Genomic DNA, 11441 nt, shown 5'->3' with positions numbered 1-11441 from the left:
ACGTTAAGTTTGAAGGGGCTATCTACTATCCAAGCGGAGCGGAGAGCTGGATTTTGAAGCTCTCTGGGAACATACTTTCGGGGACATTTCTAAAGCTTGAGACCCTGTTCCAAAGCCTCGAAGACCCTGTCGAGGTTCTTCCGGAGCCGGCCACGTCCCTCTCTTCTCAGCCCTCCTAAATTAAGCCGGAAAATCCCTGGGACAGTAGCCCCTTTATTCGGCAAAGCCCTTTTTCCTCTTTGAGGAATGACGACAAAAACGAACAAAAATGAAGACACTCAGCAGCACTACGTCCTTTCCCCGCTCGCTGCAGGGAGAGGCAATGCGGACCGGTGTGGAAGAGCAGGCCTCGCTCTCGGCCGCAGGCGCTGCTGCCGCGAACCCCAGCTCCAGGCGTGTGGGCGGGGCCTGCGTGTGGGCGGGGCCTGCGTGTGGGCGGGGCCGCGGCGCCAGCGCCCGCCACAGGCGAGGGCGTGGCCGACCCGGCGCTAGCCCGCCCGCCAGCCTGCTCTCGCGCCTCCTTCGCGCCGGCCCTTCCGCGGGTGATCAGCTGGTCTGCGCTCCCCTGACGTGGGCTGGGGCACGTCACCGCCGAATGGCAGCCTCCAGAAAGCCACCGCGAGTAAGGTGAGGGCACTCCGCCGGGAGCCGGCGTCCGGGCAGCGTGCAGCCCTCGCTGCGCGGCCGCGCGTGTTGCACCTCGGCGGGCAGGGACGCGCGGGTGAGGAGCCCGGCCCGCCGCAGTCTGGCGAGGGCCGCGCTCGCCGGAGCCCCGGAACAGGAGCCGGGGGAGGGGGTCCATGAGGCCGGGCAAGATCCGGTTCGTTTCCGGCGGGTCGGTGGGCACGGGGCGGCCCGAGTCTGGTTCCTGGACGCATGTGCCCGCGGAACTGCTGCACTCGGCCTGAGGGGGCGGCGGCCGTCACAGTTCCTGGCCCGCGGGAAGGCCTCGCTCTTGGAGGAAGTTGGCCCCTCCTGGCCCCTCTTCGTGTCCGGGGAGGTGGGCGAGCCTCTGCCCTCGCTTCTGTTACCCAGGAATCTAAACTTCAAGTTACAATCTCGACAATACCGACTCCTGCAATTCACTCTACTGATCTGTCACCGCCACAAGGATAGACGGTTGCGGGCCCCTCCCCACCCAAATGGTTTCAGAGGCTGTGTAAGGGAATATTTTGGTATAATCTCCAGGAAAATCCCCCCAGTAGCCTGCCCTGGGCTCTCCTTGGGCACAGGAGGGTGAGACAGATAATTTCCCGGCCTCAAGTTAAACATGTTTTAGTTTATTCCCCTGTCATAACCAGGATGTACTTATCAGAGCCTCTGACAAAGTGGGAGACGGAGAGAGGTGTTCAGAGTTCATGGAGGCCACAGGCCAGACTCCCTGGCCATCCCCAAGGGGTCACCCACCTGCTAACCACTTGAGACATGAATGCACTCACTTTGCAGCATGGCCAGGCTTTCTTGCTGAACACAGACCATGGCTCCTGCTTGTGTTTGTGAGTAGGGGGGTCCCAAACCTACCTTGACCTGGGTTTGCCGTTGCCACAGCTTGTTAAGGGTGAGCAGAAAACCAGACCCACCCTGTGGAAGTATGTGGGAGGGGTGGAGAACTTCCATCTGGAAGGAGCTTCCTGTAAGTGAAGTGCTGGAAATGGAGTCAGGCAAGTGGATAATGATGAGTTAGGCTGTAGGCCTCAGGTGGTCTTTGGGGGGCCAAGGTGATCTGTGCTAGATTTATAGACTCACAGCCTTTTAGGAGCAGAAGAGTCTTTTCTACACCAGCTGGTAGAGTCTTTTTTACCTCAAAGGAAAGTCCAGTGAAAGGCTGAGAGAGGGGAGGCCATTTTCCACAGGCGCCTCCCCTACTGGTAGAATTTGAGTGCCATTCCTTGTAAAAGTGAGCACTTCTTTCAGTTTTGGTGATGGAAACTGAACTCAAGTTGATTTACCTAAAATGGGGTTGAGCTGGCTTCTAGTGTGGCTGAATCCGGGAGCACCACCAACATTGGCTTCAGACTTCTCTTTATCATCTCTTGGCTCTGATTAATTCAGTATCCGCTTCATTCTCAGGGAGACTTTCTGCTTATGGCAGGTTATGACAGTTCTAGGCTGACAGCCCCAGCAGAGAAGTTGAGCCCTCCTTCCTAATGGAGCAGAAGTCCCTGATCTGATTCTCACTGGGCTGCCTTAATTCTCATGTTCATCTGTGAACCAATCATTATGGCCAGAGGGAGGGATTGACCTGCTTTGGGTCCCAGAGCCTGTTAGGTGTTTGGATAAGACTACTTTGAACCCCTTGGGCTGAAATGGAGAGGGTACATTCTCAAAAGGAGAACCAAGGTTCCCATCAAAAGGAGGGATGGATTCTGGGTAGACAAAGACAACATTGCTTACTTCCCAACCTTAGAACTTGTTCCAGTTTACCCTTGTCTCATCCACTAGCTGTGATTGAGCATCTTGTTCCTTGTTTTGCCCCATGCTGAACGCTACACATGTGTGATTCCCATGAACTGGCGGTTGCAGGGGGGTGAGGTATTCAGAACCCTGCCAGAATTTCTTGGAAAAAGAGGGAGAAGGCCTTTTCTAGTGCTACCATAACCATCTTATACAAAGATTGAAAGTGCTCTGCATGCTTCTTGCCCCTTACCCACTTTGTGGCTCATCATGAAGTTGAGAAGGTGTAGGTCGAAGAAGTTCTGGGAAGGGTAGGAGCACTGAGCTGGATGTTGGGAGGCCGGAACGCTGGTTCTAGCTCTGTCAGCAGTTAGCTGTGAGGCCTTGAGCCAGTCATTTGATCTTTGTTTCTTGGTTTCCTGGTCTAGAGGAGGGAATTGAGTTGGATAGTCCCTGAGGTATATTCTTCTAGTTCTTAATATTTAATGATAATTGTGCTTTGACAGAGAACTTAAGAATTTTATCTGTCCAAACAAGTGAAAGGTGGATAGATCTTGGACTCTGCGGAGACCAAGATACGACAAGAGCAGAGCAGCTGTAGTATTGAGCTGCTTCGTAGCTCCTGTGATCCTGACAGAAAGGTGGAGGTGTTGATGCTCACACAGAGAGTTTGAGCTCACCTGTCAGACCTAGTTTCTGGTCTTGGCTTTGCAGCTGCTGAGTTATATGGCCTATGGTAAGTTATCTTTGATTTTTTATTCTGTAAAATGAATGAATAGGATTACCTTAAGATAACCTTGGCTAGGCATGGTGGCTCACACCTATAGTCCCAGCACTTTGGGAGGCTGAGGTGGGAGGATCACTTGAGGCCAGGAGTTTGAGACCAGACTGGGCAATGTGGTGAGATCCTCTCTCTTCAGAAAATTATTAAAAAAAAAAAATCAGGTTGGTGTGATGGCACATACCTGTAGTCCTAGGTCATTGGGAGATTGAGGCAGGAGAATTGCTTGAGCTCAGGAGTTTGAGGCTGCCATAAGCTAAGATTGTGCCACTGCACTCCAGCCTGAGTGACACAGCAAGACCCTGTCTCTAAAAAAATGATAACCTTCCACCTCTGTAGTCATGTGTCTGAACCAGTCATTGGGATCAGTTACTTACCATCTTAGAAACTTACGTATGAAGTAATGGGAAATTCGGTGAGAATCTGACTTGTATCCCTGTCCACAAGAAAGAGATGTTATAAAATTTATAACGGCTTTATTGAGATATAATTCACTTACATACAATTCATCTATCTGTTAAAATGTACAATTCAAGTTATTAGTATAGTCACAGAGTTGTACAACTATCATCACAATCATTTTAGAACATTTTCTTCATCCCCAAAAGAAATCCTGTTACCCGTAATCAGTCACTCCTCACCTCAGCCCTTGGCAACCACTAACACTGCATGTCTACTTCCTGTCTTTACAGATTTGCCTATTCTGGACATTTTATGTGAATAGAATCATATACTATGTGGTCTTTTGTATTAGGCTTTTTCCCTTAGCGTGTTTTCAAGGTTCACCTCTGTCGTAGGTGTGATTTCTTTCTTTTCTTTTTTTTTTTTTTTTAATGAGACAGAGTCTTGCTCTGTTGCCAGGCTGGAGTGCAGTGGCACGATCTTGGCTCACTGCAGCCTCCACCTCCTGGGTTCAAGTGATTCTCCTGCCTCAGCCTCCTGAGTAGCTGGGACTACAGGTGTGCACCACCACACCCAGCTAATTTTTGTATTTTCAGTAGAGACGGGTTTCACCATGTTGGCCAGGATGGTCTCTATCTCTTGACCTCATGATCTGCCCGTCTCGGCCTCCCAAAGTGCTGGGATTACAGGCGTGAGCTACCGCTCCTGGCGTGATTTCTTTTTATTGGCAAAGAACATTCCATTGTATGGATAGACGCTTTTATTTATCCATTTATCAGTTGGGCATTTGAGTTGTTCCTACAGTTTGGCTGTTACAAATAATGCAGCTGTGAATATTTGTGTACAACTTTTTATAAGGATATATATTTTCAATTTTCTTGATTATGTACCTAGGAATGGTTTTCCAAAGCCATTACACCATTTTACATTCTCATCAGGAATGTTTGAGGGTTCTAATTTTTTCTGTACCCTCACCCGCACTTGTTACTGTCAATTTTTTTTATTATAACCTTCCTAGAGGGTGTGAAGTGGTATCACATTGTGGTTTCGATTTGTGTTTCCCTAATGACTAATGATGAGCATCTTTTCATGTACTTCTTGGTCATTTGTGTACTTTTGCTGGAGAAATGTCTATTCAGATCCTTAGCCCATTTAAAATTGGGTTATATGTCTTTTTATTGTTGAGTTGTAATAGTTCTTTATATATTCTGGATACTAGACTCAACAGATTTACAGATGTTTTCTCCCATTCTGTGGGTTGTCATCCATTTTCTTGATGGTATCCTTTGAAACACAAACATTTTAAATTCTGATGAAGTCCAGTGTATCTCTTTTTTCTTTTGTTGCTGTGCTTTTTGATTTGTGTCTTAAGAAGTCATTGCCTAATCCAAGGTCAGGCAGACTTATGGTTGCGCTATAAGAGTTTTACAGTTTAGCGCCTACGTTCATACCTGTGATCCATTTGTGTTAATTTTTTTTATTTTCTTTCTTTTCTTTCCTTCCTTTCCTTCCTTTTCTTTCTTTCTTTTCTTTTCTTTCTCTCCTTCCTTCCTTCCTTCCTCCTTTCCTTCCTCTCCTTCCTTCCTGTCTTCCTTTCTTTCTTTCCTTTTCTCTCGCTCTGTCACCCAGGCTGGAGTGCAGTGGCCCGATCTTAGCTCACTGCAAGCTCCCCGTCCTGGGTTCACGCCATTCTCCTGCCTCAGCCTTCTGAGTGGCTGGGACTACATGCGCCCACCACCATGCCTGGCTAATTTTTTGTATTTTTAGTCGAGACAGGGTTTCACCGTGTTAGCCAGGATGGTCTGGATCTCCTGACCTCGTGATCTGCCCGCCTCGGCCTCCCAAAGTGCTGGGATTACAGGCGTGAGCCACCGTGCCCGGCCCATTTGTGTTAATTTTTGAATATGATATGAGGTGGGTTAAACTTCATTTTTCTTTTTTTGAGACAGGGTCTCTCTGTGTCACCAAGGCTAGACTGCAGTGGGGCGATGACAGCTCACTGCTGCCTCAACCTCTCTGGCTTAAGCGATCCTCCTGCCTCAGCCTCCTAAGTAGCTGGGACCACAGGTGTGCACCACCAAACCTGGCTCATTTTTGTAAATTTTGTAGAGATGGGTTTTGCCATGTTGCCCAAGCTAGTCTCGAACCCTTGGACTCAGGCAGTCTGCCTGCCTTGGCCTCCCAAAGTGCTGGGATTACAGATGTGAGTCATTGTGCCTGGGCTTTTTTGTTTTTTTGTTTTTTTTTTTGAGACAGGGTCTTGCTCTGTAACCCAAGCTGGAGTGCAGTGGTGCTGTCATGGCTCACTGCAGCCTTGACCTCCAGGGCTCAAGTGATCCACCCCACCTCAGCCTCCAGAGTAGCTGGGACTACAGGTGCACACCACCATGCCCGGCTAATTTTTGTATTTTTTGTAGAAACGGAGTTTTGCCATGTTGGAAACTTTATTCTTTTGCATGTAGATATTCAATTGTCCCAGCACCAGTTGTGGAAGAGACTATTCCTTCCCCATTGAATGGTTTTGGCATCCTCAAAAATCAGTTGACAGTTGTGAGGGTTTGTTTCTGAACTGTTAATTCTGTTTTACTCATTTGTAAGTCCATTCTTATGCTAGCACCACACTGTCTTGTATTTAGGTTTGAAATTGGGATGGAAGAGTTCTTTTCAAGATTTTGTTCTTTTTCAAGATTGTTTTGGCTATTCTGGGTCCCTTGCATTTCCATATGAATTTTAGAATCTGCTTGTCAGTTTCAGCCTCCAAGCTAGCTAGAATTTTGGCAGGGAATGCATTGAGTCCATAGATCAATTTGGGAATTACTGCCATCTTCCCAATAGTAAACCTTCCAATCCATGACCATGGAATAGCTTTTGTTTATTTAGGTCTTCTTCAGTTACTTTCAGCAGTCTTTTTTAGTTTTTATGGTGTACATTTTGCACTTCTTTTGTTAAATTTATTTCTAACTATTTTTTTGATATTGTAAATGGACTTTTCTGAATTTTATTTTTGAATTGTTCATTACAAGGATATAGAAGTCAAATTGATTTTTTAAATATTGATTTTTGTATCCTGCATTCTTGATGAACTCAGTTATTAGTTCTAATTTTGTTTGTGGATTCTTTAGGATTTTCTGTATTCAAGATTATGTCATTTGCAAATAGAGATAGTTTTACTTCTTCTTTTCTAAACTGGATGCCTTTTGTTTCATTTTCTTGCCTACTTACCCTAGATAGAACTTCTGGTACAATGTTGAATAGAAGTGCCAAGAGTAGACATTCCTGAGATCATAGGGGAAAGCATTCAGTCTTTCAGCATTAAGAATGATGTTAGCTGTAGGTTTTGTAATAACTTTTGCCAGGTTGAGGAATTTTTCTTCTAGTTTGCTGAGTACTTTTAACTTGAAGGGGCATTGGATTTTGTCGTGCTTTTTCTGCATTTGTTGAGAAGACCATGTAGATTTTGTTCTTTATTCTATTGATATGGCCTGTTATAGTAATTGATTTTTCATATATTGAGCCAACCTTGTATTCCTGGGATAAGACCTACTTGGCGATGATTATCCTTTTTATATTGTTCTAGATTCTGTTTGCTGGTATTTTGTTGAGGATATTTGTATTTATATTTTAGAAGACATATTGGGGTGTCTTACTTTTTTATGAAAGAATAATATGTTTACTCTCGTTAAGAACATCCCATTCTGTCCAGTAAAACTAAAGTCACAGCCATATGAAAGCAGGCCTAGAGTCATTGGTAAAGCTGCCTGGTTATCTGGTTCTTGCTGTGTGGTAGACTGAGCTAATGTGTCCCTCTCTGTCTTTACCAACATGTAAAAATGCGGTTAAATTATAACTTAATTGAGTTCATAGCTGAGTAAAATTCAAAACCTTTTCTATGGCCCCACAGTAGGCCCCCTGGTGCCTCTATGACGTTGTCTCTGAACCACTTACCTCCCCATCCCCTGATACAATCACACTGCGCTGACCTTCTTGCTTTTCCTCAGGTAGACTAGACATACTCCTGCCTCATGGCCTTTGCACTTGCTGTTCTCCTGGAACATTGTTCCCCTAGCCGTTCACATGGCTTGCTTCCTCACTCTTTTTAGGTCTGTGTTAAAATGTTGTCTGTTACAATAGAGGCTGTCCCTGGCTACCCCATATGAAATAATCCTTCCCCTTACCTCCTTGATGCTTTCTTCCCCTTGCTCTGCTTTACTTTTTTTCACAAAACACGTTCTTATTACCTGACATATTGTGTACTTGTTTTGTGTCTGTTGCCTTCTCTTCCCTGTCTTCTGCCCATCCCCCTGCCTTGCCCCATGTTAATTTGTTAAAGTCAGAGATCTTGTCTGTTTTGTTCACTGTTGTGTCCAGAATAGGGCCTGGATTATGGAAGATTTTTCAATAAATATTTATTGACTGAATGAACTTAAAGAGAAATCCTCAAGTGCCAAAAATGTAGAGGGAACCTAACGCCTGAGTGGTATGCTAGTAACCTGAGCCTGGGAAAGTTACCAGATGCAGATATAGACCTTCATGCCTGGTGTCCAGGGCATTAGACTATCCCCATATGGGAACAAGAAGTTTGTGTGTAAATCTTCTAGCTAAGAAATTAATGTGAAAGTCTTAGAAGCAAACAATAACAGAACTGCTTGTACAAGCCAGGACTCATCACATTCTCATAGATAAATAGCCTCTATTGAAGATAAGCTCTTAATAAAAGATCACAAAACGCAGAAGGAATGAACCACCAAGAGGGAGAGGCAGCAGACCTAGCAAACATGAGGGTTAGTCTCCCAAGATCTATTTGAAAGTATGGGAGAAATTATAAAATAAGGGCCTACAGTAATGAAGGCAGAAAGAGAAGGCATAGAAACCAGAGTGAAAGAATAGGACACCATAAAGAAAGAACGGGCAGATGTGAAAAAGAACCAAATAGAACTTGTGTAAGGAAAAAACATTGAAAATAAGTCTTCTTAGTCTAGTTAAATAGGAGGTGTGAGAATTTATGAACTAGAAGCTGCAACTGAGAAGGTTAACCTGCCATGGGGATGTTTTACACCTGCAAGTTTTACGTCAAACTTTTATTTATTCTGCCACTGATAATGGGGGTGAGAGTTCTTCTGACTCATGTTAGAGAACTGCTAAGTTAAGCGATGCCCCCTCTAACTGAGCCTTGCCACGTTTATTGTGGTCAAAGTCTGCAACTTCCTGTTCTTTCTCTCCTTAAGGGCGAATCACCAGGATTTTCAGCTGAGAAATTTAAGAATAATTGAACCTAACGAGGTGACACATTCAGGAGACACAGGTGTGGAAACAGGTAATAATTTTGTCTGGAAATTAGATGGAACATCTGTAAAGGATTTTAGATCTCCACCCCAACCCCAGGTTGGGTGAGAAGAAGAGGGTAAGGAATTAGTAACAGATCATGAATGGGGGTTAGTATCTGGAAGTTAAAAACCATTTTATTTTTTGGCTTCCTAAGTGGTTGGTTACTGTTTCTATATATTTACCTTTTTTTTTTTTTTTTTTTTTTTTGAGACGGAGTCTCGCCCTTGGTTACCCAGCCTGGAGTGCAATGGCGTGATCTCGGCTCACTGCAACCTCTGTCTCCCGGGTTCAAGCGATTCTCCTGCCTCAGCCTCCGGAGTAGCTGGGATTACAGGCGCCCGACACCATGCCCAGCTAATTTTGTATTTTTAGTAGAGATGGGGTTTCTCCATGTTGGCCAGGCTGGTCTTGAACTCCCGACCTCAGGTGATCTGCCCGCCTTGGCCTCCCAAAGTGCTGGGATTACAGGCATGAGCCACTGCGCCCGGCCACTACCATTTTTTTTTTAAGGTAGTAAGTTAGAGAATTCCAACTTTTTTTTTGTTGTTTGTTTTTTTCGTTTTCCATTTTTGTCGGAGTGGTGGTGGTGGAGAAGGAGATAGGTTATTATGGAAAATGTTCTCTATTTCTCTAATATAGTCCTTCATTATCTTAGAAATTAGCTTTCAATTTTGATCATAAGATTGCAAAATGAGAAAAGCTTGTAATTATTGTGCTTTATAAATTGAGTGTGCATTTAGGAAAATCTTTTTGGGAAATATTTCTTGGCTGTCCCTTCTCCCCAGAACTGGTTGTCTGATGGGTTGCCAGAAACCTGAATTCTGAAAAGTGGTGTATTACTGTATTTCTATCCCATGTAAGCCAGTACTGCTCTACCGACTACTAAGGAGAACCATGTGTTTTTTTTTTTTTTTTTAGCTGACTGAAAAATTGATCTCTTGAAGTACATAAGAAACCATGCCCGTCTAATCTCTGTTTGGAAGATCAGTGCTATAATTGCATGCAATTTTAGATCCTTTTTCTTTAAAAAATATAGATGTATCCGACACATTTTGGACCATATTAGGAGGTAGCAGAGGAAGGAGGAAAAAGAGAAAGTAAAGAAAGGAAAAAAGTGATGGAATCATCAAACTTAGAGTTGGAAGATAACTTCTTTTTCTTTTTGTAATGTATGAGGAAATAGAGGTTAGGTAGCTTCAGTTGCCTGAGGTTGTAGATCCCAGCTGGAAACTGGAGCTCACTTGTTTTGCTTCTGTTGGTCTTAGAACACTTTAAGGCTCTATCATGTCCCCCAGCTAATGTGGTGTAATAGAGCATGGACTTGGGAATTACATAGACCTTGAGTCCCGGTTCCTGATGAACCAGCTGACTTTGGGCAAGTACTTAACTCTTTTTAACTCCTGTTCCTTTATGTGTAAAATGAGAATAGTGAAACCTCCCTTGGAGGATTGTTGTGAGAATTAGCCACTATTGTATGTAAAGCCCTTAGCCTTCCCTCAGCTGTGCAACAGAGAAACAAACCACTACCTCTAAAGCTATTGATGCTGGAAGAGCATCTGTGCCCGTGTTAAGATGCTGAAATTGGAGTAAACTGGCCCCTTCCATTCTTATAACGAGACGTGGGAATTGCACCTGGTGCTTCAGATCCAGATTCAAATATTTCTTGAGCTCCTGCAGTGTAATAGATGCTGTGCATGGTGCTTTCATACACGTTATCATGTTTAATTTGCCTGGCCACCAGTGAGGTAAGTATGGTGTGCTTTTCATGTACAATCAGTGAAAAATCTTGTTTGTGATAAAGGCTGAAGGTGTGGGAACTTATTTCTAAAAGCAGACCTGTATATGCAAGACTTTTAAGTGAGTCATTCTCTGTAAGGCATAGTTTGAAAATACCTGGCAGTGTATGGGCTAATGTTTCATCGTGGACTAGGCCTGTTGCTCTTGGCTTCCTACTTTCCTGCATACTTTGCTTAGCTGTTGGCTGTTTCTAACATTTCTGAAAAGTCATAGGATGTGGAATGAGCAGATGTCATAATACAGCACCTTGCAAGAGCCTATCTGTCACTGAAGATTCATTACTGTTCATTGAGACTGAAAAGATCATAGACCCAATGTTGTGAATTTGATTTAGCCATCTTTGAGTGAGCATATGTATATGTTAATTGTAGATACATGGATACAGAGATGACATCATCCCTGCCTTCTGGAGAAGTGGTATACACACCTGTTTACACAATTTATCACATTGCATTTATGGTTAGTTGTGTGTCTAACTCTAATAACATTAAACATTTACATGACATTTGTTATGTGCCAGGTACTATTTCTAAGTGCCATATATATAGTAACTCATTTACTCCTTATACAAATTATGAGGGTCATCAGCTACAACTTTCACTTCCTCTGTCTTGGCTGCCTTTTCAACCAGTGCCACCTCAATGGCTAGGACTTATATAATTGCACCAATTTTGTTCTCTCCTTAGCTCCAGCTGCTCACTCATTCAGTCAATTTCCATCACCTGTTTTGCTTGTGGGTACA

General features: G+C 44.2%; 1 protein-coding gene across 2 annotated transcripts in view; it reads left to right on the top strand.

The window, feature by feature from the left end:
* Positions 1 to 418: 418 nt before the first annotated feature.
* Positions 419 to 11441, top strand: part of XPNPEP1 (X-prolyl aminopeptidase 1) — a 58782-nt gene continuing 47759 nt past the window's right edge. The window contains exons 1-2 of one of the 2 annotated variants that reach the window (XM_031015236.3): positions 419 to 627; positions 8803 to 8891. In XM_031015236.3, the coding sequence (XP_030871096.2) occupies positions 596 to 627; positions 8803 to 8891 (121 nt within the window). In that variant the 5' untranslated portion in view covers positions 419 to 595. Of the gene's footprint in view, positions 628 to 3106; positions 3131 to 8802; positions 8892 to 11441 lie in introns of those variants that run through there. The other variant, XM_055352099.2, reaches the window with a different exon arrangement.

The sequence above is a fragment of the Gorilla gorilla genome, chromosome 8 (assembly GCF_029281585.2).
Source record: "Gorilla gorilla gorilla isolate KB3781 chromosome 8, NHGRI_mGorGor1-v2.1_pri, whole genome shotgun sequence".
Lineage (NCBI taxonomy): Eukaryota > Metazoa > Chordata > Mammalia > Primates > Hominidae > Gorilla > Gorilla gorilla.
This window is presented reverse-complemented; position numbering and strand designations above follow the sequence as displayed.